We start from the raw sequence: 27580 nt of genomic DNA, 5'->3' as shown, positions 1-27580 counted from the left end.
TAAGTCAAAGACAGAGGCAGAGGACAAACCAGCAATTAATGATGGAGTACAAAAAGTACAAGACTGTAGTCTTTCAATACAACGCCACATTTCAACTGAGTAATGTGCTGATTGTCAATGCCTATTTCAATGCAGAAAATGAATGGATTTACTGGCACAGTGAGAACTCTTGACCATCCCTATCCAGTTAGATATCCAACACAATTTATCTGTTGGTTGTACACTGCATATAATATAAAAAGGAGGCAGGCTCTGAAAGATGGCCTAATTTCAAAAATGATCCAGTGTAGCTCAATGCGTACACACAGGCTTGTTCATCCAGTATCAATACATGCCACTTGAACTCACTCTAACCTCAGTGATTAATGGTACCATGGATGGATTTATAGTTTCAGAGGAAGCGAAGTACTGCACCTTAAATTATGTAGCAGATGGGGATCTGTGAAACTCACTCCTGAGCTTGAAGTGTCCCCCCTTGCACTGGCGAATAGCTAGGTTTTTGGTGGCGCGACTGATAAGACGCTTTAGGAGAGCGGTTACGTGTGTTTGCGAGGCAGTGGTCCTGAGTTTGAGCCTTGGTACTGTATAAGCCGAATCAGGGGGAAGCAGTACTCGCTAAGCAAGCAGTGTGATGTTATTTTCAATGGTGCCAAGTGATCTGCAGTTGTGCTCAGCTCAACGCTGTGCGGTGAGTTTGGGTGGGTGAATGTAGCAGATGTTGATCTGTGAAACTCACTCCTCAGCCTGAAGAGTCCCCACTTGCGTGGGAGGTGCCCTTTTTTTAAGCACCTGTAGGGCCCTATAAAATCTGCTATGCTGAGAACGCTGACGGAATCACACAATCCAGACATAAAAAAATGTCATTCAACAATATAACATTTTTTATTGAACTTAGTAGGGAACTAACTAAATGTATTGAAACTTAATACATTTTTGCAAGTTTATCATAACACGTGAACAGAATGTATCAGTGACTGGTATTTCCTGCAACTTTCTGAAGAGGCAATGAGAATTCTCCGTCTGTGTATGTGCAGTGCAGTGCGCGCGTCCACCACTTTGTGTAGCGGTTAGCAAGCTAGTGAAGTCTTCTGGTAGACGGAAAGGCTTTCCCAAAAACCTTTTCAATTAAATGATATAATATAATATAATTTCATGAAATCACAAGTTCAATACAGCAAATGAAAGATAAACATCTTGTGAATCCAGCCAACATGTCCGATTTTTTAAATGTTTTACAGCGAAAACACAACATATATTTATGTTAGCTCACCACCATATCCCAAAAAACACAGCCATTTTTTCACAGAAAAGATAGCTTTCACAAAACCCACAAATAGAGATAAAATTAATCACTAACCTTTGAACAACTTCATCAGATGACAGTCCTATGACATCATGTTATACAATACATTTATGTTTTGTTCGATTATGTGCATATTTATAGCCACAAATCGTGGTTTTACATTGGCGCCATTTTCAGAAATGGCTCCAAAATAGCCAGAATAATTACAGAGAGCAACGTGAAATACAGAAATACTCATCATAAAACTGATGAAAAATACATATTGTACATATAATTAAAGATAAACATCTTGTGAATCCAGCCAACATGTCCGATTTTAAAATGTTTTACAGCGAAAACACAACATATATTTATGTTAGCTCACCACAATATCCAAAAACACACCGCCATTTTTTCACAGCAAAGATAGCTTTCACAAAACCCACAAATAGAGATAAAATTAATCACTAACCTTTGAACAACTTCATCAGATGACAGTCATATGACATCAAGTTATACAATACATTTATGTTTTGTTCGATTATGTGCATATTTATAGCCACAAATCGTGGTTTTACATTGGCGCCATGTTCAGAAATGGCTCCAAAATAGTGAAAGTAATTACAGATAGCCACGTGAAATACAGAAATACTCATCATAAATTTTGATGAAAGATACATGTTTAACATATAATTAAAGATACACTGGTTCTTAATGCAACCGCTGTGTTAGATTTAAAAAATAACTTTAGTAAAAAGCACAGCATGCAATAATCTGAGACAGTGCTCAGCCATTCTCCGCCATGTTGGAGTCAACATGGCGAAATGACATCATAAATATTCCCTTACCTTTGATGATCTTTCATCAGAATGCAGTGCCAGGAATCCTAGTTCCACAATAAATCATTTTTTTGTTTTATATTGTCCATTACTTCTGTCGAATTAGCAACTTTGGCTAGCATGTGTAGTTCACGTGTCCATAGAACTTTACGCTAATGAACGAAAACTTCAAAAAGTGATATTACAAATCGAATAAACTGGTCAAACTCAGTTGAGAATCAATCTTCAGGATGTTTTTCTCATATATATCCAATAACGTCCCAGACGGAGCATTTCTTCATGTCTATCTAACGCATTGCAGACAAGGACATCACATGCGTAGTGTGCGTGGCCAAGAACTGGCAATATGCCTGACCTGTCACTCCAAAGGCTCTCATTCGGTCCCACATCAGGCTAGACGCTTCATTCCACGTTCTACTGCCTGTTGACATCTAGTGGAAGGCGTATGAAGTGCATACAGATCCATAAATATAAGGCAATTGAATAGGTGATGTCTTTCACAGCGACCCATTTCAGAATTTTCACTTCCTGTTTGGAAGTTTGCCTGCCATATGAGTTCTGTTTTACTCACAGATATAATTCAAACAGTTTTAGAAACTTCATAGTGTTTTCTATCCAATAGTAATAATAATATGCATATCATATGATCTAGGACAGAGTACGAGGCCGTTTAATTTGGGCACCAATTCATCCAAAAGTGAAAATGTCGCCCCCTAGTTCTAAGAAGTTTTAAATACAAAGTAGCCTATGCTTACCTCTCAGAATGATATCAGGATTATTTGCATCAATCCAGTGGGTATTGGTTTTGCAAACACTACCATCACATGTGCACTACAAAAAAATACAAAAAAAGAATATATATATATTTACATAAAACAATACACATTTCTAAAAACCTGTCTTCGCTTTGTCATCATGGGGTATTGTGTGTAGATTGATGAGGAATTTATTTTATTTTATCAATTTTAGAATAAGGCATGAAAAAAGTCAAGGGGTCTGAATACTTTCTGAAGGCACTGTATATATATTTACCCCAAAATTATGATTGAAAATTATGCAGAAAATTACATTGATGGAAGCTACAATCTATCTGCAATATTAAAGTTGATACAACTTATTATTAAAAAATAATAATAGCTTGGTGAGACAACAACATTTCACAATAGTAGCACGTATATTTTCCCTCAGAGTAGTTATAAGCAGTCAGTGCTACAGGCGAAAGACAAGTGCCTTTTTTTCTCTCTATTTCCCCTGTCTTTAAAAAAATAATAATACATAAAATAGAATATGGGATGTTTCTCAGAACTGCTGCTGTATGCATACCAGGATTACTTGGATTAACCACCAGGTTTTAACAGGCATATTTGACACATATGATTGTTCCTATTGTGCTGGTTAATGTATTCTACGTGATCAAGTGACAGTGGGTCTAAATTCAATCAAAGCTGGTAACTGGGCTGCCGAGATAATCCTTCACCTACTTTCTTTTTGTAATTCAGACAAAAATGCAAACCACAAAAATTCCGATTCATATGCTTGTGCTAAATATTCTGTTAGAATATTGTATAACACTCTATGGGATAAAGGGGGAAGCAGTCTCTCTGTTAAGGCATTTCAAAGATGGATTGGGAATGATATTATCTGTGAGGGTCATGTTGATATCATGGCTTTATGCCATCTTACACTCAAGTATGATCACTGGAGTGATGTACACAATATATAGAAAAGTATGTGGACATTAAATGGTTATCTTTGTCACTCTGTTGCTGATGGCTGTAAAACTCCCAGTGGAATGACACCATATAATTATACACTAATTATGTGGGCACGCCTTCAAATTAGTGGATCCGGCTATTTCAGCCCCACCCTTTGCTGACAGGGGAATAAAATCGAGCACACCGCCATGCAATCTCCATAGACAAACATTGACAGTAGAATGGCCCCTACTGAAGAGCTCAGTGACTTTCAACGTGGCACTGTCATAGGATGCCACCTTTCCAACAAGTAAGTTTGTCATATTTCTGCCCTGCTAAAGCTGCCGCGGTCAACTGTAAGTGCTGTTTTTGTGAAGAGGAAATGTCTAGGCGCAACACCGGCTCAGCCGCGAAGTGGTAGGCCACACAAGCTCACAGAACAGGACCGCCGAAGCGCGTAGCATGTAAAAATCGTCTGTCCTTGGTTGCAACACTCACTACCGAGTTCCAAACTGCCTCTGGAAGCAACGTCAGCACAATAACTGTTTGTCCGGAGCTTCATGAAATGGGTTTCCATGGCTGAGCAGCCGCACACAAGCCTAAGATCCCCATGCGCAATTCCAAGCGTTGGCTGGAGTGGTGTAAAGCTCGCCACCTTTGGACTCTGGAGCAGTGAAAACGCATTCTCTGGAGTCTGGAGTGATGAATCACGCTTCACCACCTGGCAGTCCGATGGACAAATCTGGGTTTGGCAGATACCAGGAGTATGCTACCTGCCCCAATGCATAGTGCCAACTGTAAAGTTTGGTGGAGGAGGAATAATGTTCTGGGGCTGGTTTTCATGGTTCTTAGTTCCAGGGAAGGGAAACCTGCACAGAGCCCTGACCTCAACCCATCGAACACCTTTGGGATGAATTGGAAGAGCAACAGAGCCAGGCCTAGTCGCCCAACATCAGTGTCTGTCTTCACGATTGTTCTTGTGGCTGAATGGAAGTCTCCGCAGCAATGTTCCAACATTTAGTGGAAAGCCTTCCCAGAAGAGTGGATCTGTTGTTATAGCAGCAAAAAGAGGGGACCAACTCCATAATAATGCCCATGGTTTTGGAATGAGATGTTCGACGAGCAGGTACATTTCTTAATTTGGAAAATATTTTTTTAACTATATTGTCTTTTTATTGAATAGGAGAGACAGAGGTAAAAGGTAAGAGTGAAAGAGGATTCAAACCCTTGCTGGCAGTGGCACGTAGTACATGTCCTCCAGAGGCAGCTTAGACTGCTAGACCACCCTAGGCCATGATCAGTTAAGTTTCTTTGAGCCCTGCAGTTGAGTGAAATTTGCAAAGATCGAGGATATTGCTGCAATAACCACACTAATGGAAGTGTGTGCCCTTGAGAACACACATTTGTCCCTTTAATGACAGGAAAAGTCGATTTTGTTGAGACAACGTGGCGAAGGGATTACTAGGGTTGTCATAATGAAATATATTTATGGTTATTTTCCAATTATTTAATGTTGCAAGCTTGTAAATATTGTTACAAACTCTATTTGCATAGTGTTTCCCCAATCCTATCCAGTCTATCAGAGGAGGTTGGTAGCACCTTAATTGGGGAGGATGAGCTCGTGGAATGGTATCAAATACATCAAACACATGGTTTCCATGTGTTTGATGCCATTCCATTCGCTCCGTTCCAGCCAATATTATGAGCCGTTCTCCCCTCAGCAGCCTTCACTGCTGTCTATCTCTGGGTAACAGGGTTGATGTGTTGTGCTCCACCTACTCAGTTTTCCACCAGAAAACACCAGAAAATGGCCACAACGAGTAGAAGAAACTCACCTGCTTTTACACTATGATTTGACTATTACATGTTTCTTTAGAATTTTTTTTTTAAGGAATGGTTTCATCATATTAAAACAAAAGTTCAGTTCACATGACAGGGTTGACCTTAAAACGAGGGACAGTGCTTGTTATTTGTTTTACCTTAAGATGATTTATTTCATCACATGAAATAAATATTAATCTTCAGAAATGACTGAAAAGCATCAAATTAACTAGGGCTTTACAATGATGGTGAGAACTTGGATAACTGGAGCACCTGGAATTATTTGCTAGACATTTTTTAGATGTGTAGATATGTATGACTAGGCAGGGCAATGATGCACTAGAAATCACATCCTCCAGCTGACAAATATTTCATAAGAAATATTTCTCTCTCTCTTCCTCTCCTTCTCTCTCTCTTCCTCTCGTTGTCTCTCTCATCTCTCTCTTCCTCTCGTTGTCTCTCTCATCTCTCTCTTCCTCTCGTTGTCTCTCTCATCTCTCTCTTCCTCTCGTTGTCTCTCTCATCCTCTCGTTGTCTCTCTCATCCTCTCGTTGTCTCTCTCATCCTCTCGTTGTCTCTCTCATCCTCTCTCTCTCTCTCTCTCTCTCTCTCTCTCTCTCTCTCTCTCTCTCTCTCTCTCTCTCTCTCTCTCTCTCTCTCTCTCTCTCTCTCTCTCTCTCTCTCTCTCTCTCTCTCTCTCTCTCTCTCTCTCTCTCTCTCTCTCTCTCTCTCTCTGCCTCTCTCTCTCTCTCTCTGCCTCTCTCTCTCTCTCTGCCTCTCTCTCTCTCTCTGCCTCTCTCTCTCTCTCTGCCTCTCTCTCTCTCTCTCTCTCTGCCTCTCTCTCTCTCTCTCTGCCTCTCTCTCTCTCTCTCTGCCTCTCTCTCTCTCTCTCTGCCTCTCTCTCTCTCTCTCTGCCTCTCTCTCTCTCTCTGCCTCTCTCTCTCTCTCTGCCTCTCTCTCTCTCTCTGCCTCTCTCTCTCTCTCTCTCTCTCTCTGCCTCTCTCTGCCTCTCTCTCTGCCTCTCTCTCTCTCTCTCTGCCTCTCTCTCTCTCTCTCTGCCTTTCTCTCTCTCTCTCTGCCTTTCTCTCTCTCTCTCTGCCTTTCTCTCTCTCTCTGCCTTTCTCTCTCTCACTCTTCCCCTTTCTATCTATTTCTCTCTCACTCTTTATATCTCCCTACACATTAACCTGTCCATTAATCCAACTTCTTAGGGCATTTGATCTCTTTCATATACAAAATGTGTTTCACATGTTCAAATAAGAGTGCCTGCACAGTCACCTTCATAAAACCTTCCCTGGCGTTCCTACATTAATATTTTTGAGTTGAATGCTTTTGAAAGATGAAAATTACCCCACTTTGTTTTAACAGCTCCTGTGACCAGTGGAGCATCATGCAGAGACAAATGCTGGACCTCTTTTGCCTCATGCTTTAATTAATCAACTTGTCATCTTCATTAGTTTATGCAGTTTTAAGCTTTTCATAATCTTTCCCCCCAAAATGAGCCACAGAGACCTTGAGTTTCAAGTTGAGCATTCAGGAATAGCCCTTTCTGTCTTCATGTCCATGCTTATAGGTTTAGAGTGATTAACCTTAATTTAATGGCACAGTATAGATAATGGGTAATATTTTGACAGTGCCAACAACAGCTATATCGTTTCATATGATGTGCTCAGCTTGCATAATACACACCTACTGTAAGTTGTACAGACAGGGAAACCCAATTCACAGGTGGACATGCTGTTGGAAATCACAGATGAAACATTATATTGACCAGATACTCCAGTGGCCGCTCTAACGATGAAAATAAATGTCTTCAAAAATGGAAGGCAGTCGGCAGGAGGCAAGATCAAGTGGGACCTTTCTAGCCAATGAGAAGGCAGATACATGGTTGAACAACAGGCACAATGGTTTCCACTAGTTTCGGCAGACACAAAGTCAAAATTGTATGTATGAAAATCCAAAATGTGCTTTTTGGTCTTCATTTCGGGTTAGGGTTAGGCATACGTTTAGCAGTGTAATAAAGGTTATGGTTAAGTTTAAATCACATTTTAAGAAGATAAATTGTAATACCAACATGCAGACCACCATAGTCTGCAGACCACCATAGTCCCTGTGCCCAATAACACTAAGGGAACCTGCCTAGACCCACTTAAAATTTGCATACCGCCCCAACAGATTCACAGATGATGCAATCTCTATTGCACTCCACACTGCCCTTTCACACCTGGACAAAAGGAACACCTATGTGAGAATGTTATTCATTGACTACAGCTCAGCGTTCAACACGATAGTGTCCTCAAAGCTCATCACTAAGCTAAGGACCCTGGGACTAAACACCTCCCTCTGCAACTGGATCCTGGACTTCCTGACGGGCCTCCCCAGGTGGTAGTGGTAGGTAACAACACGTCTGCCATGCTGATCCTCAACACGGATGCCCTTCAGGGGTGTGTGCTCAGTCGCCTCCTGTACTCCCTGTTCACTCATGACTGCACGGCCAGGCATGACTCCAACACCGTCATTAAGTTTTCCGATCACACAACAGTGGTAGGCCTGATCACCGACAACAATGAGACACCCTATAAGGGGGAAATCAGAGACCTGATCGTGTGGTGCAAGGACAACAACCTCTCCCTCACCATCATCAAGACAAAGGAGATGATTGTGGACTACAGGAAAAGGAGGACCGAGCACACCCCCATTCTCATCGACGGGGCTGTAGTGGAGCAGGTTGAGAGCTTCAAGTTCCTTGGCGTCCACATCACCAACAAACTAACATGGTCCAAGCACACCAAGATTTGGCATGGGTCCTCAGATCCTCAAAAGGTTCTACAGCTGCACAATCGAGAGCATCCTGACTGGTTGCATCACTGCCCTGTATGTCAACTGCTCGGCCTGCGACCGCAAGGCAGTACAGAGGGTAGTGCCTGCGGCCCAGTACATCACCGGGGCCAAGCTTCCTGCCATCCAGGACCTCTACACCAGGCAAGGTCCTAAAAGGAAGGCCCTAAACATTGTCAAAGTTTCCAGCCACCCTAGTCATGGACTGTTCTCTCTGCTTACGCACGGCAAGTGGTACCGGAGCGCCAAGTCTAGGTCCAAGAGGCTTCTAAACAGCTTCTACCCCAAAGCCATAAGACTCCTGGACATTTAATCAAATGGCTACCTAGACTATTTACATTGTCCCCCCCTCTTTTACACTGCTTCTACTATCTGTTATTATCTATGCATAGTCACTTTAATAACTCTACCTACATGTACATTTTACCTCAATTACCTCAACTAACCGGTGCCCCCGCACATTGACTCTGTATCGGTACCCCCCTGTATTTAGCCTCGCTATTGTTATTTTACTGCTGCTCTTTAATTATTTGTTTAGTAGTTTGTCTATTTTTTTAGTATTTTTCTAGAAACTGCATTGTTAGTTAAGGGCTTGTAAGTAAGCATTTCACTGTGAGGTCTACACCTGTTGTATTCGGCACATGTGACAAATAACATTTGATTTGATTTGAAAGGTGGGGTTTATGACTTTATGGGTGTGGGTAACTAGTGAAGACCAGGCACAACTCCGATATGAATAGTTTTTTCTCAAAGTTGCCGGGATGTCACGTGTCCTACTTATATCAGTACACTCGTAACAACCTAATCATTACGAAACTTCTATTCGATCAAATAAGCCTCACTAAGAAAATAAGCCGTAACATTTTTTTGACCAAATTCAACACTCTCTCATTGACCTCCATACAAAAACTCCTCGCTTGGTGAGCGAAAATAATGGAAAACGGCACCTGCTGGACAAGATAGATTTTGGGCCCAGTTATCCCTCTCGTTTCGCCTCTTCCTCTCTGTTGACATGTGCCAGAGAGGAAGAGGCGAAGCGAGAGGATTAACTCCACCTAAAATCTGTCAGTGCCAGAATACAGCGATAAGCAGACCAAGTGGGGATTTTTTGTTTGGATGTCTATGAGAGAGAGTGTCGATGTTACACATGCACTGATATAATATTTTATGTCGGAGTTGTGTCTATTGTTCACACGCGTATCTGCCCTCTCATTCACACCTGTCTCGCCTCCTCTTGCATGCTTTCCGCCGTTGCGGTCAGTCGACTATCTTGTCAATAAAAGGTAGGCCATGATACATCATGCCAATTGAAATAATTCTGTGTGCATTTCAAACATACAGTGGGGAGAACAAGTATTTGATACACTGCCGATTTTGCAGGTTTTCCTACTTACAAAGCATGTAGAGGTCTGTAATTTTTTATCATAGGTACACTTCAACTGTGAGAGACGGAATCTAAAACAAAAATCCAGAAAATCACATTGTATGATTTTTAAGTGATTAATTTGCATTTTATTGCATGACATAAGTATTTGATCACCTACCAACCAGTAAGAATTCCGGCTCTCACAGACCTGTTAGTTTTTCTTTAAGAAGCCCTCCTGTTCTCCACTCATTACCTCTATTAACTGCACCTGTTTGAACTCGTTACCTGTATAAAAAGACACCTGTCCACACCACTCAATCAAACAGACTCCAACCTTTCCACAATGACCAAGACCAGAGAGCTGTGTAAGGACATCAGGGATAAAATTGTAGACCTGCACAAGGCTGGGATGGGCTACAGGACAATAGGCAAGCAGCTTGGTGAGAAGGCAACAACTGTTGGCGCAATTATTAGAAAATGGAAGAAGTTCAAGATGACGGTCAATCACCCTCGGTCTGGGGCTCCATGCAAGATCTCACCTTGTGGGGCATCAATGATCATGAGGAAGGTGAGGGATCAGCCCAGAACTACACGGCAGGACCTGGTCAATGACCTGAAGAGAGCTGGGACCACAGTCTCAAAGAAAACCATTAGTAACACACTACGCCGTCATGGATTAAAATCCCCCTGCTCAAGCCAGCGCATGTCCAGGCCTGTCTGAAGTTTGCCAATGACCATCTGGATGATCCAGAGGAGGAATGGGAGAAGGTCATGTGGTCTGATGAGACAAAAATAGAGCTTTTTGGTCTAAACTCCACTCGCCGTGTTTGGAGGAAGAAGAAGGATGAGTACAACCCCAAGAACACCATCCCAACCGTGAAGCATGGAGGTGGAAACATCATTCTTTGGGGATGCTTTTCTGCAAAGGGGACAGGACGACTGCACCGTATTGAGGGGAGGATGGATGGGGCCATGTATCGCGAGATCTTGGCCAACAACCTCCTTCCCTGAGTAAGAGCATTGAAGATGGGTCATGGCTGGGTCTTCCAGCATGACAACGACCCGAAACACACAGCCAGGGCAACTAAGGAGTGGCTCCGTAAGAAGCATCTCAAGGTCCTGGAGTTGTCACAGCTTTCTTCCTGGGATGAAGGAGAGGACCAAACTGCAGCGCGGTTAGTGTTCAACATGTTTAATAAGACGATAAATGGTGAACATCAACAAATAACAAAAATAACAAACGTGAAAGCCGAGACAGTCCTATCTGGTGCAGAACACAAACACAGAGACAGGAAACAACCACCCACAATCCCCAACACAAAACAAGCCACCTATATATGATTCTCAATCAGGGACAACGATTGACAGCTGCCTCTGATTGAGAACCATATTAGGCTGGACACAGAAACAGACGAACTAGACAAACAACATAGAATTCCCACCCAGCTCACGTCCTGACCAACACTAAACAAGCAAAACACATAAGAACTCTGGTCAGGACGTTACAGGAGTGGCCTAGCCAGTCTCCAGACCTGAACCCAATAGAAAATCTCTGGAGGGAGCCGAAAGTCCGTATTGCCCAGCGACAGCCCCGAAATCTGAAGGATCTGGAGAAGGTCTGTATGGAGGAGTGGGCCAAAATCCCTGCTGCAGTGTGTGCAAACCTGGTCAAGAACTACAGGAAATGTATGATCTCTGTAATTGCAAACAAAGGTTTCTGTACCAAATATTAAGTTCTGCTTTTCTGATATATCAAATACTTATTTCATGCAATAAAATGCAAATGAATTACTTAAAAATGATACAATGTGATTTTCTGGATTTTTGTTTTAGATTCCGTCTCTCACAGTTGAAGTGTACTACCTATGATAAACATTACAGACCTCTACATGCTTTGTAAGTAGGAAAACCTGCAAAATCGGCAGTGTCTCAAATACTTGTTCTCCCCACTGTATTACTAAGTATGCATTTCAGTGTTCATGTTTACCAAGAGGCTCTGGCCAGGCCTAGTGTTTGTGAGCAAGAAAAGATCAATCACATTTCAACTCTTCCTATGGACACTACTATTCCCCACGTCATGGCATTAGTGGCTTTTTGGACTGACAGACAACTGAAGAACAGTGCTCTATTAGTACAGAATACAATATTGTTTTTAATAATGGTTTGTCAAATAATGCATTTCATCCCCACAGAGACTATTTTATGTATTGTATTTTTCAGGTTTGTGCGTGAGTGGGTGGCATAATGTGAATATTCTCTTGCCCTACTTTAGATTTTTATGAAAATAGCTTGGAGCAGTAGCTTATACAGACAGACAGACAGACAGACAGACAGACAGACAGACAGACAGACAGACAGACAGAGACACAGACAGACACAGACAGACAGACACAGACAGACAGACAGACAGATTTTGTCACGATCGTGTGGAGGAGAGACGGACCAAGACGCAGCATGTGGAAAATAAGCCATCTTCTTTTATTATTGAAGAAGGCAAAACGAAACAAAACACTTACAAACTACCAAAACAATAAACGACCGTGAAGCTAATAAACGTAGTGCACACACACAGGCTACAAACGTTCAGACATAGACAATTCCCCACAACAAACTAAAGCCTATGGCTACCCTAAATATGGCTCCCAATCAGAGACAACAGAAACCAGCTGTCTCTAATTGGGAACCCATTCAGGCAACCATAGACTTTCCTAGACAACTACTCACAACAGACACAGCTAGACAACTATACTAAACATAAACCCAACTACTCTAAATAAACCCCCTAAACCTTACAATCACCCTGGACACTACAAAACCCACATAAATACCCATGTCACACCCTGACCAAACTAAAATAATAAAGAAAACAAAGAATACTAAGGCCAGGGCGTGACATAGCCCCCCCCTTAAGGTGCGAACTCCGGGCGCACCAGCACAAAGTCTAGGGGAGGGTCTGGGTGGGCATCTGACCACGGTGGTGGCTCAGGCTCAGGGCGAGGTCCCCACCCCACCATAGTCAATCCCAGCGCCCCCACCCCACCATAGTCAATCCCAGCTTATATCTCCCCCTACAAATGACCACCCTCATATTACCCCCACTTAATCTTTTGGGTAACATCGACACAAGGGGCAGCACCGGGATAGAGGAATAGCTCAGGATAGAGAGGTAGCTCAGGATAGAGAGGTAGCTCAGGATAGAGGGGCAACTCCGGACTGAAAGGCAGCTCCGGACAGAGAGACAGCTCCGGACTGAGGGGCAGTTCTGAATAAATAGCCGCTCTGGGCTGAGGGACAGCTCATGACTGGCTGACGGCTCTGGACGCTCATGGCTGGCTGACGGCTCTGGACGCTCATGGCTGGCTGACGGCTCTGGACGCTCATGGCTGACTGACGGCTCAGGACGCTCATGGCTGGCTGACGGCTCTGGCAGATCCCGTCTGGTTGGCGGCTCTGGCAGATCCTGTCTGGTTGGCGGCTCTGGCAGATCCCGTCTGGTTGGCGGCTCTGGCAGATCCTGTCTGGTTGGCGGCTCTGGCAGATCCTGTCTGGTTGGCGGCCCTGGCAGATCCTGTCTGGTTGGCGGCTCTGGCAGATCCTGTCTGGTTGGCGGCTCTGGCAGATCCTGACTGACAAATGGCTCTAGCGGCTCCTGACTGACTAACGGCTCTGACGGCTCGGGACAGACGGGCGGCTCTAATGGCTCGGGACAGACGGATGGCTCAGACGGCGCTGGGGAGACGGATGGCTCAGATGGCGCTGGGGAGACGGATGGCTCAGATGGCGCTGAGGAGACGGATGGCTCAGATGGCGCTGCGGAGACGGATGGCTCAGATGGCGCTGCGGAGACGGATGGCTCAGACTGATCCTGTCTGGCGGAAGGCTTTGGCTGCTCCTGTCTGGCGGAAGGCTCTGTAGGCTCATGGCAGACGGGCAGTTCATGCGGCGCTTGGCAGACGGACAGTTCAGGCGCCGTTGGGCAGACGGCAGACTCTGGCCGGCTGAGACGCACTGTAGGCCTGGTGCGTGGTGCCGGAACTGGAGGTACCGGGCTAAGGACACGCACCTTCAGGCTAGTGCGGGGAACAACAACAGGGCACACTGAGTTCTCAAGGCGCACTATATGCCTGGTGCGTGGTACCGGACTGAGGGCACGCACCTCAGGACGAGTGCGGGGAGAAATAACAGTGTGTACAGGACTCAGGAGACGCACAGGTGGCTTAGTGCGTGGTGCCGGAACTGGAGGCACTGGGCTGGAGACACGCACCATAGGGAGAGTGCGTGGAGGAGGAACAGGGCTCTGAAAACGCACTGGAAGCCTGGTGCGTGGTGTAGGCACTGGTGGTACTAGGCTGGGGCGAGGAGGTGGCGCCGGAAATACCGGACCGTGCAGGCGTACTGGCTCCCTTGAGCACCGAGCCTGCCCAACCTTACCTGGTTGAATGCTCCCCGTCGCCCGACCAGTGCGGGGAGGTGGAATAACCCGCACCGGTCTATGTAGGCGAACCGGGGACACCATGCGTAAGGCTGGTGCCATGTAAGCCGGCCCAAGGAGACGTACTGGTGGCCAGATATGTAGGGCCGGCTTCATGACATTTGGCTCAATGCCCAATCTAGCCCTACCAGTGCGGGGAGGTGGAATAACCCGCACTGGGCTATGCACCCGTACAGGAGACACCGTGCGCTCTACTGCGTAACACGGCGTCTGCCCGTACTCCCGCTCTCCACGGTTAGCCTGGGAAGTGGGCGCAGGTCTCCTACCTGCCCTTGGCCCACTACCTCTTAGCCCCCCCCCAAGAAATTTTTGGGTAGTACTCACGGGCTTTTCAGGCTTCCAGCCACGTCTCCTTGCTGCCTCCTCATATCTCCGCCTCTCTGCCTTCGCTGCCTCCAGCTCAGCTTTAGGGCGGCGATATTCTCCTGGTTGAGCCCATGGTCCCTTTCCATCCAATATTTCCTCCCATGTCCATGAGTCCTGGTTACTTTGCCGCTGTTGTTGGTTCCGCTCATGCTGCTTGATCCAATGTTGGTGGGGAATTCTGTCACGATCGTGTGGAGGAGAGACGGACCAAGACGCAGCATGTGGAAAATAAGCCATCTTCTTTTATTATTGAAGAAGGCAAAACGAAACAAAACACTTACAAACTACCAAAACAATAAACGACCGTGAAGCTAATAAACGTAGTGCACACACACATGCTACAAACGTTCAGACATAGACAATTCCCCACAACAAACTAAAGCCTATGGCTACCCTAAATATGGCTCCCAATCAGAGACAACAGAAACCAGCTGTCTCTAATTGGGAACCCATTCAGGCAACCATAGACTTTCCTAGACAACTACTCACAACATAGACACAGCTAGACAACTATACTAAACATAAACCCAACTACTCTAAATAAACCCCCTAAACCTTACAATCACCCTGGACACTACAAAACCCACATAAATACCCATGTCACACCCTGACCAAACTAAAATAATAAAGAAAACAAAGAATACTAAGGCCAGGGCGTGACAGCTTTGTATTTAGTCACCTGTTGTGACTTTGTATCTTAGTGTTTTTCCTTGTTTGGTTATTTGATCCTATAATGTGTACTATGCAGAAAGTATTGCCACAAACACACACCACTTTCCTGCAACAATTTTATGACTAATTCTCAATATGCTAAAGGTCTTGCTATCAGTCATTCTCATCATGGAGAAACAATCATCCAAGATACAGATGTTGGATCATATTTTGAACAGTTTCTCACAGCAGGAAAATAATCCTGCAGCAACAGGACATGTGAAATATTGTGTGGATTATAACCAATGGACATTTTGTAGGGGTTGAAATTACAACGCCTTTTTAAACTTTGAATACACTACAAGTTTTCTGCAATAACAGAGTGATCAAATTAAGATCCTACATCTGTAGTACACTATCATTCCTTCGTATCAGTATGGATCAGAAGTCACGGATAAAATCAAAGTTTATTGGTCGCGTACACAGTTTAGCACATGTTATAGCGGGTGCAGTGAAATGCTTGTGTTACTAGCTTCTAACAGTGCAGGACATTTTTCAAACAAGTACACAAGTAATAATAAAAAAACGAGAAACAAGAAATCCAGAATGTCAGAACGAACCCAGTTGACAACCCAAATAACAGTGTATCAGTGCTGGGGGGTGTAGAGAGTACTGTCAGGGAAATTCATTCTGTAACAGAGAACAGATTTTGTGTTTGACTTCTATGATTAATGCGCTTGTACTGTGAGTAAAGGAGAGGCTTGCTGAGCCATGTGATGGATATACCAATATATGTTGACTACACCATTGATGGGCTCTAATGGCGTGCTCATCTTTTTGCAGGATGACAAAAATGGTACACTCTTAGAAAAAAAGGTGCTATCTAGAACATTAAAGGGTTATTTTTTGGTTGCAGCTAGAACCCTTTTGGGTTCTATGTTGAACCAAAAAGGGTTCTACCTGGAACCAAAAAGCTTCTCCTATATGGGGATAGCCAAAGAACCCTTTTGCAACCCTTATTTCTAAGAGTTTACAGCCGGTGTCCATTTCATGATTCACTATTCTGTATATTGGGTTGTATTTCTAAGACAGTTGTGAGTCCATTGTGTGGCAAAACATATATTAATTGCATTCAAACGTAGTTATTGATTGTTTTGTCTATTGTTGTTTCCATACACCTTGCAGCTGATGTAATACACCTTGCAGCTGATGTAATACACCTTGCAGCTGATGTAATACACCTTGCAGCTGATGTAATACACCTTGCAGCTGATGTAATACACCTTGCAGCTGTTGTAATACACCTTGCAGCTGTTGTAATACACCTTGCAGCTGATGTAATACACCTTGCAGCTGATGTAATACACCTTGCAGCTGATGTAATACACCTTGCAGCTGTTGTAATACACCTTGCAGCTGATGTAATACATCTTGCAGCTGATGTAATACACCTTGCAGCTGATGTAATACACCTTGCAGCTGATGTAATACACCTTGCAGCTGTTGTAATACACCTTGCAGCTGATGTAATACACCTTGCAGCTGATGTAATACACCTTGCAGCTGTTGTAATACACCTTGCAGCTGATGTAATACACCTTGCAGCTGATGTAATACACCTTGCAGCTGTTGTAATACACCTTGCAGCTGATGTAATACACCTTGCAGCTGATGTAATACACCTTGCAGCTGATGTAATACACCTTGCAGCTGTTGTAATACACCTTGCAGCTGATGTAATACATCTTGCAGCTGATGTAATACACCTTGCAGCTGATGTAATACACCTTGCAGCTGATGTAATACACCTTGCAGCTGTTGTAATACACCTTGCAGCTGATGTAATACACCTTGCAGCTGATGTAATACACCTTGCAGCTGTTGTAATACACCTTGCAGCTGATGTAATACACCTTGCAGCTGATGTAATACACCTTGCAGCTGATGTAATACAGCTTGAGGGTTTTGAAACACAGAAGGAAATTACTTAGATTTCAACGTACTTTTATGAATTACTTTTGCCTGGCTGATGATTATGTTTGATGATGTAAAGTTGTTGAATTCCCTGTTAGATTGTTCCTAATCCACAGTAGCTGTCTATGTCAACTAAGCTTTTTCTCCAGTTCATCTCAAAATGCACATTTGTGGCCTGCTGGAGGTCATTTTGCAGGGCGCTGGCAGTGCACCTCCTTGCACAAAGGCGGAGGTAGCGGTCCTGCTGCTGGGTTGTTGCCCTCCTACGGCCTCCTCCACGTCTCCTGATGTACTGGCCTGTCTCCTGGTAGCGCCTCCATGCTCTGGACACTACGCTGACAGACACAACAAACCTTTTTGCCACAGCTCGCATTGATGTGCCATCCTGGATGAACTGCCCTACCTGAGCCACTTGTGTGGGTTGTAGACTCCGTCTCATGCTACCACTAGAGTGAGAGCACCGCCAGCATTCAAAAGTGACCAAAACATCAGCCAGGAAGCATAGGAACTGAGAAGTGGTCTGTGGTCACCACCTGCAGAATCACTCCTTTTTTGGGGGTGTCTTGCTAATTGCCTATAATTTCCACCTTTTGTCTATTCCATTTGCACAACAGCATGTGAAATTTATTGTCAATCAGTGTTGCTTCCTAAGTGGACAGTTTGATTTCACAGAAGTGTGATTGACTTGGAGTTACATTGTGTTGTTTAAGTGTTCCCTTTATTTTTTTGAGCAGTGTATAATCAGCTGCTGTGTCTGTGCCTGAGGTGTGAACACATTGTGGACTACTGAGATACCTCTATTCACAAACCAGGCTGCAGAAAGATTAAAGAGAACAGTTCTATAATACCATGTGAATAAGAAAACAGAATAACCCAGTACTGAGAATTCCTGCAACTTGAAACTTCGCAATATGAAATCGCAATATACTTATTTCTATGACTGTTATTGTTCAGTCTAGAGCTTCCCAAAGCCAGAAAACTAAACCTCTTCTAAGAGAGCCAAGGATATTCTTTGCAAGGCGAAGCTGCCCTTATGGAACACTCTTGAAGTGATACCTGGCAATATGAATAGGGTCGAGGGAACTGCACTGCTTTCCTTACCTTGAACTGAAACAAAAGGCTTGACATTGTAGCTACTTCTTTGTGGCCCCCACAGAGGTATTACACTCGAGACAAATTGACTTTAAAGAATGCTTTGAGGAATTTAAAGAGTCGAACGGCAAAGCCTAAGCGGAACTGATTTCTCAGACACTTGATAATCAGACTATTTTTTTCATTATGAGACTTGTCTTTCTGACGGCATTAGTCTCAGTGAACTTTCCCTCTTTAATTCCCTGATGAAGGTCCTTTTTGAATAGATGTGTGGGTGGCAAGAGAATTCCCGGTGAATTCAAGAGGTTATTGGTCAATGGTTTTGAAATATTTAATGGTAAGTCTCTTATAAATCTACATATTGGATTCTTCGTCAACACATCAATCAGAGTGATTTCATTCAAACCCAATTTTATACAGCATGATAATAACATGGCAAACACTGGAAATGAAAAAGTGCAAACCTTGAAAAGGGCTCACCATTCACTTGAAATACACCACTGAAGACTTGTAAGACAGACATTCAGAGTTCAGCTATCATAATCTAATAATCAGTGTTCACCAGTGCAATTATGCATGCAGCTCTCATTTCTAGGAACCCCCATCACGGAATATAAAGGTAATTTCAGAGCTGCCCGACTTTATTCCACACAATGCGTTGTTCTTTTGCATGGAGTCCATTGAGATACATTGCAATCAAGCTCCAGATCAAGCCACTTTAAAAGGGAGGGAGTTCTAAGAAAAGTTGAAGTAATTGGACACAGTTGTGTGTCTGACTAACTGATCACTTAGTTACTTTTCCAAGTTTATTTTATTATTCAGCTCAAGAATCTGAGCCTAACGAGACAAGCGAGGATGTCTGATCTTTGGACTTCTGTACCTTTTTTTCTTTAGAGATGCATGACCACAGTGATCAGTAGAGAGGATGTATAAACCCGGAACTAACTATGTGTAAGCCTGTAAACTTAAGTATAGGTTTTAACAAAGAAATTAACTATCAAAAGAGGACGTTAGATCATCTGTGAAGAATCTATTGCTATACTTCTGAAAATACTTTAGAAATTATAATTAAAGGGATCGATTGAAGTCTTTAAGGTGGATGAATCTTCTGTCAGTAAAGAGAAAGGCCTGCCCAGTCATTTCAAATGGAGCCAAGTCCCATGTTCTCTCTGAGCTAATGCACACTGTACTGACCCCCTTAGAGTAGCAGCTTCACAGCTTACATTAACATCATTTAGCAGAAGCTCTCATCCAGAGTGATTTACAGTGAGAGCAAACATTTTCATACTTTCTTTTCATACTGGTCCCCCGCAGGAATCAAACCCACAACCCTGGCGTTGCAAGCACCATGCTCTACCAACTGAGCTACATGGGCCTAGCTCTGTTGTGGACTCTAATAAAATAATCTGACTGGCACGAGAGCTCAGTGACACTATAGCCTTTCAGCACCAATCTGGCATCTGTTTGCAAACTGCAAAAATACATCCATTCCAAAAGTCCTAAATGGATTACTTAGAAGCCCAAGTTCATTTTTAAATGATAAACTGGCAAATCAGGCCATTGCGCTGGTTGTAATTAATAACTCAATCGATCCAACTCTAGGTACAATGGTATTGGCCAACAATGGTATACACATCAGTTGACCATGCTATACAGTATCCAGGCTCTAAGAACTCCATTGACACAAGTTTAGGTTCGTTAACCATTTGTGAATGTTAGCAATGTACAGTAATTATTGTACTTGGTTCTTTGTACTTGATGAGGAAGTTGTATTACCCAAGAGCGAAAGCTGACAACATGAATCTAAGTGCTTTAATAACCCCATAACTGTCTCTACTTGCAGAAAGGTGCTGTTATGCCGTGATCCAAGTCCGTTGATTCTAAGAAAACAATGTTTGCAATTTGCCACTGCTCCATTTGAAATGGAGTAATGGTGGACCACTAATCACTAACACAATCTCTGTGACCAGACCCTGGCATTATTCTTGCTGTTATCATTACTCAGATTTTTTCGCTACTCCCCTTCTCCATTAAGACTGATTGACAAACTAAAGAGAATGTCCTGAATATGTCCTCCTAGTCCTCAGTTCCGGTGTGCTTATTCAAATATTATCCATATAACAACAATTACCATCTAATTAATTGTGTGCTTCCAAAGTATGGTGATGTGGCCATGGCAGCGTCAATAAAAATTCTCTTTTCAGATCTGTTGTCAGTGCAGCTGCTAATCAGGAGTTTTCATCTGTGAACAAGTGCTGCATTTACTCAAGGGTCTCGCCTTTGAGGTGACGGAGAAACCACTTATTTCATGCATTTTGACTCTTAGACAACTTTTCAAGTGATTCGCCAAGAGGAACTGAAAGTTAACCCAAACAATCATTCAATGTCAAGCAAGGATAAAGAGCCTATTCTAATTGAATGAAGGGTGCATAGATGGTATTTCAGTGAGTTGAAGCTGTTTAGGGTGGTATCCCTTCATTTGAACCAATAGTGTTGTCAATATTTAAATAAGGACATACGCGTATCGTTGACAGAATACACAGCCATTTTCTGTAGAGTATACCTAGATAGGCTAACAAAGGCCTGAAACCAATGTTATTGCCAGAGGCTTTCACAAGGACATCTCAGATGCCCACACAATCATCCTCAGTGTAAACCGTTTAACACATTGTTGGTCTTCCGTCCTTTGATATTTTAGTCATTTAGCAGAAGCTCTGATATGGAGCGACAAGGTTTAAGTGCTTTGCTCAATCAAGATCACATCAACAGATTTTTCACCTAGTCAGCTCAGGGATTTAAACCAGCAACCTTTTGGTTACTGGCCCAATGCTGTTAACTGCTAGGCTGCCTACCTGTCGTTCTCCACAAGCATAGCTTGAAACATGTTTCTGGCGCGGACGCCTGTGTCTGAATTAGTTTGATTGTTTAGATTAGAGACTGGGTCATGAAGACTGGGTGGCTCATGTTGCATATATTAAATAGTGTGGCATTTAAGAGATTGAGTCATATTACCTGTCAATCTATTTTACCCGGTAATAGCCTGTGTGTGGACAGCCATTGGTGAGCTAACAGAGGCTATGGCATTTTTAGTAGCTGTGGAAAACATACAGTATGTCTCACAGGTGAGGGAATCAAACCATTAGTGGTAAACATTACAGCGGGTGGGGGGGTGAAGTTGTTGTCTCCAGTACCAACACAGAATTAAAGATTCATAAGCTGCTCAAGTTTTAAATTAGATAAACACGAAATGGCATGCAGAACAAGTATAAGAGGGAACATCACTGGACATAACAATATGGGAAAATGAATGCTTCATCAAAGATTTGCCAGGCATCTTCCATGTGGCGCAGAGGTTTAAGGCACTACAAGGCATCACTACAAATACGGGTTCGATCTCGGGCTGTCTCGCAGCCGGCTGCGCCCGGGAGACCTATGAGGCGGCGTACAATTGGCCCAGCGTCGTCCGGGTTAGGGGAGGGTTTGCTGGCCGGGATGTCCTTGTCCCATCGTGCTCTAGCGACTTCTGTGGTGAGCCAGGCACATGCACGGTTGCCAGTTGGACGGTGTGTCTGGATTCTGGGTTAAGCGAGCAGTGTGTCAAGAATCAGAGCGACTTGGCAGTGTTGTGTTTCGGAGGATGCATGGCTCTCGACCTTCGCCTCTCCCGAGTCCGTACGGGAGTTGCAGTGATGGGACAAAACTGTAACTACCAATTGGAGAGAAAATCGGTAAAAAAAAGTATATACACTACCGTTCAAAAGTTTGGGGTTGTTTGTTGATGTTGAGACTGGTGTTTTGCGGGTACTATTTAATGAAGCTGCCATTTTGAGCCTGTAATCGAACTCACAAATGCTAATGCTCCAGATACACAACTAGTCTAAAGGAGGCCAGTTTTATTGCTTCCTTAATCAGCACAACAGTTTTCAGCTGTGCCAACATAATTGCAAAAGGGTTTACTAATGATCAATTAGCCTTTTAAAATGATAAACTTGGATTAGCTAACACAACGTGCCATTGGAACACAGGAGTGATGGTTGCTGATAATGGTTCTCTGTACACCTATGTAGATACGCCATAAAAATCTGCCGTTTCCAGCTACAATAGTCATCTACAACATTAACAATGTCAACACTGTATTTCTGATCAATTTGATGTTATTGTAATGGAAAATAGCTTTTCTTTCAAAAACAAGGACATTTCTAAGTGACCCCAAACTTTTGAACGGTAGTGTATATAAAAAAAGACATGACAGAGTATACACTTTAGGGAAACAAGAACTGCATACAACATTCTGGGAACATGTTACACTAGAAGTAGAGGGATGCCATTGGTAGCTAGGAAATATCTATGGTAAGCGTTTAATTTCAGTGACTAGTATGATTCACATCAGCCTTGAGAATGGTTGTCATTGAGAAAGGATTAAAAGCCTCCTTCTGTGAAATGATTATTGGATAGACGTGATGGATTAGGGCTGTACTACCTTATTTTTTACAGACTTTACAACTCTTAGCTTGATGGGTTGAAAGAAGATTATAGGCAAACTAGGGTGGCAGGTAGCCTAGTGGTTAAGCGTGTTGGGCTAGTAACAGGTGGTTGGTTCATATTCCCGAGCTGACTCTGTGAAAAATATGTTGAGCAAGGCACTTAATCCTAATCGCTCCTGTAAATCGCTCTGGATAAGAGCATTTGCTAAATGATTCAAATGTAAATTTAGCTTGTTTGACCCCATACTATTGAAGTAGGTTACTAGGTGTTTTACCTAAATCTTATTGTCACAAATCAACAATGTCTTATTATCGAGAAAATATGATGTATTTGCTTGGTACTCTGTTCAGTAACACTTTTTGGATTGTTAGAAGTTAGCTACATTAGCTAAATTAGCAATATTAGCTACTTTCACTCTACTTATTTTTGGCAGCCTAATTATCTTGGCATGTGCATTAATGGGTCGGTACAACAAGTACAGGACGGCCATTTTTTAAGTAGAATCTGACCCGTCTGTACTGGCTCTAGGAAATAGAAAGTTGTGAGTGCCCCACACGCAGCTATACACATTTTGGGAAGCTTTATCTATAATTGAATGTGGACACTAGAGATGTAAGCGTCCAGGGAAAATCAGTTGGATTTATTTCTACACTGTTTCTGTGACACGATCTCATCAGAATGTGCTTGTGTTTGATCCCAGTGAAGGCTGGGTCTTTGCTAAAGGGTCCTTGAACCGGTCTAGCAATGCTATGGTCCTTCTGTTCTTGTTCCCTGTTATTGTGTGTCTGATGTCATTGCCTTTTCTGCTGAGTGTAAAGCATTTTGTTTCATTTTATGAAAACTGTCTTTCTATGAAAACGGTTCACATTTGCGACATGACCACAGTACAAATCTGAGACCACTAACAATAATGCAAAGTACTTAATTATTTGATAACAAGTACTAAATGTAATGTAACATTTCTCTCTTTGCAGGTTATCTGGCTTCATGTTGCCATCACCTATTGTGAGCACAGGGTCAATAATGGCCCTTTGGTTCACAACAGATTTTGCTGTGAGTGCACAAGGATTTAAAGCAATTTATGAAGGTAAGACCTATTATTATTGATTATTTCTCCAATTAAAAACCTAGCTGAATTGATGTAAGAGAGGGTTAACAAAAAGGGTTAAACAAATATTTGTGTTAACAAAATGGTAATTGTCTAACTATTGACTTGTTTTTCTATTCTATATTGAGTTCTTTCAATGGCTAAGTTGGCGGTGGATTGTGATGGCTGCACCAGAGTCATTTGTTTGATTCCCCCATGGGTCACAGATCCTGAAAATAAAATATATAAATGACTATGTTATTATTGTATTATCGAGTAATTCATGAATCGGTGTCTCAAAATCAGCATATTAATATGCTTTCAGAGAGCGGGGTGCATTTCGTATGATGAACACTGCTAAGTAGTGTGCACTTAACGTGCACCTCTTCAGGACATGTCAATTGGTTACTGTTTAAGCCTTGTGTAGAGAGTTCATCTGCTAAGTACATGTTTCAGTTTACAGTTTACATGATTAAACCTGTGGTTGATAGCTGTGGCATTTCATGTGAGTTTCGGCTGACTGTATCAAACTAGGGTCATTACAAAGCCCATATAGTCTGTTTCACACAGTATACAGCACAAACCACAACATCTCATATATTTTCCATGAAGTCTAATATCACTGGAGTCTCAACTCACCCCCCTTGTAAGAAAACATCTCTCAGGCTGGCATACACGGCAGCAAACTTCATGAGCCCTCATGAGACACTGGGACCTAGGCTATGAATGATGCACGAGCATGGCACTTTGCTCGTAAACCTTTGTAAGGATAAGCTTTCTTTAAAAAAAATTTTTTTTATTCCTCCTTCTGAACATTTTCATCTCTAGGGATTCAGAGTTTTGTTATTGCTACAGGGTTTTGAGTGGATACCAAAACTCAATTCCCTAAATGGAATATCAATCTCGTTTGGTAACATTAATTGTTGCTGGTTGTGACAATGTCTGAAGTACTTTATGTTTTATTGTGCGTAGAGTGAGATAGTTCTTACTGTGAGTGATAATGAAATAATGAAGCATGATAGGCTAATCTAATGTTGGTTGTATCAGAACACTATTTCCTGATATCTTAACATACTGTTTTTGAATCAAATTTAAGTACTAGCCTAACCACTGCCTCAGAATTATCTACAGCTGCTGTATGTTACAGCATGAATAAGATTAGCAAGATTGTGTTATCTTTACATTTGCTTCATTTCTCCACATAGAAGAAGAACTGTGTTGCATTCTAGGCTAACGTCAAATCTTATTTTTATTATGCATTAGTGGCTGCCCTCTCAGAACATTAATAGCCTATCCATCAGGTTGATGGAGTTTTAATATGGCCGTTTCTTCTGGTTGCCTGAATGGATTCCATTTAAGCTGACAAAGATCGATATTCCATGTAACCATTGGAGTCTAAATCGAAATTGACTGCAGATTTTGTCTTGGATTTTAGAGAATTCTGATACAGGCTATGATTTCATTGATGAAAGTGTCACAACCATTGTTATGATGGAGGGCGTTAATGAACCCCTAGAGTGTTGATAGTATTGATGGTAACTAAAGTTATTTTGGAAGCATTGTGTTTGTCATTTTCATTTTATTGCAGTTGAAATTGAGATATGATGTCATCCAACTATGCAACCTGCAGGTTTTCCCAACAGCCCTTAGTTTGTGATTTATGGGCCATTACACTTGAGTAATTGTAATCTATTTGCCTGCAGAGTCTTGATTGGTACAGCAGTGTCTGTGAGATGGATTTATAACCTTGCAGCGTATTTCCCTCCCGGATGTTCTTAGGAATCAGAAATAGCTATGTTTGCTAATTGGTTTACTATTGTTGAAGCTAATTGAGAACACAAACCTGTTCTGACAAGACAAAAGCTGTGTTTTGGAACCACATTACGTGTTTTGGAACCATTATTACGTGTTTTGGAACCATATTACGTGTTTTGGAACCATTATTACGTCTTTTGGACCATCATTTCATGTGTTGGAACATTATTAGTATCTATGTTAAGCAGTTGGACTTATCTGCCGTCATTGTGCTCTGAAATCATGGCAAATTAAGAGGATGAAAAACAATATTTCATCTTTGTGATCCCATTGTAATTCAATCATTGCCACTAATATTTTTTTATTTTATTAAGTATATTTCTTTAGACCTTTATTGGAAAGATTCAAATAAATGACAAGGACAAAATTCTGCAGCGGTGAGCAGACTCCATGAGGGTACTGCTCCAAAGATATAAATCAATTAATTTCCCAACATAAAGTGAAAACTTCAAATGGAGCCTGGGCCATCAAGTAGGTTGAGAGTCCAACCGATATTTAACCAAGCTTCGAAGATTCAGAATAGTGCTTTATGCCAGGAATAAGCTTTATATGAAATAATTGGGTTACTATGTTGTTGCAATTAAAAATATATTTTAGAGGTCCACAGTAGCATACAAATATGCTATTTTACTCAGCCTTTTAGTCTTAAGGCTCTACGGGGACACACACTTAAATTTAAAATACAGTCCAAGTTGAGCGACAACAATAATCTAAGAAGTGGCATCTCTCATATTAGACCAATGTAAAAATAGTCATTTTTCTCAAATGATCTTTGAAAAGATTACTTGGGAAAATGCACAGGAGCCCCACCTGTTATCTGTTACACCTAGGTGTGAATCAATCTGTACTAGATAGTACAGAGAAAGTGCCCATGAACAACCCCTCTCCTGTTTGTTAAAGATATTGCTCCCCATAATACTAACTTCAACAAATAAAATGCCGTCTTCAAAGCACTAAAGTTGGCAAACCTTGCTTGGTTGGATGGATTTAAATCCATGTGCCACTTTGAATCATTCCTTTGAGTCTCTTGTCAAGGGATTTCTTTACCTTTCTTGCACAGTGCAGCATGAAGACGTTTTAAAATCAACTTAAAAAATATCTGAATATTATTTGCTGGAAATATTCTCTGAGACAAAATACACGATACATAAATATAAACGCAACATGTAAAATGTTGGTCCCATGTGTCACGTCCTGACCATAGTTCTTATGTGTGTTGCTTGTTTTAGTGTTGGTCAGGACGTGAGCTGGGTGGGCATTCTATGTTGTGTGTCTAGTTTGTCTGTTTCTGTGTTCAGCCTAATATGGTTCTCAATCAGAGGCAGCTGTCAATCGTTGTCCCTGATTGAGAATCATATATAGGTGGCTTGTTTTGTGTTGGGGATTGTGGGTGGTTGTCTTCTGTCTTTGTGTTCTGCACCAGATAGGACTGTCTCGGTTTTCACATTTGTTATTTTGTATTTTGTATAGTGTTCACGTTATTGTCTCTTCTTTATTAAATCATGTTGAACACTAGCCGCGCTGCATTTTGGTCCTCTCCTTCATCCCAGGAAGAAAGCCGTTACAGAACCACCCACCTAACCCGGACCAAGCAGCGTGGCAACGGGCAGCAGCGACAGCAGCAGCAGCGGCCAGCTACACAGGACTCCTGGACATGGGAGGACATTTTGGAGGGAAAAGGACACTGGGCTCACATTGGAGAATATCGCCGCTCTCGGTAAGAGATGGAGGCAGCTAAAGCCCAGGAGCGGTGGTATGAGGAGGCAGTACGGAACCGG

The 27580-nt window shown here is 42.5% G+C and overlaps 1 protein-coding gene across 1 annotated transcript in view; it reads left to right on the top strand.

Annotated features, from left to right (window-relative positions):
• LOC120029385 (CUB and sushi domain-containing protein 1-like) overlaps positions 1-27580 on the top strand; it is a 328206-nt gene that overhangs the window by 39976 nt on the left and 260650 nt on the right. Inside the window, 1 exon segment of the mRNA XM_038974609.1 lies at positions 23875-23987. Coding sequence (XP_038830537.1) covers positions 23875-23987 — 113 coding nt within the window.

Source organism: Salvelinus namaycush, chromosome 35 (genome assembly GCF_016432855.1).
Source record: "Salvelinus namaycush isolate Seneca chromosome 35, SaNama_1.0, whole genome shotgun sequence".
Taxonomy (NCBI): Eukaryota; Metazoa; Chordata; class Actinopteri; order Salmoniformes; family Salmonidae; genus Salvelinus; species Salvelinus namaycush.
The sequence above is the reverse complement of the archived record's forward strand: the minus strand, read 5'-3'. Positions and strand labels throughout refer to the sequence as shown.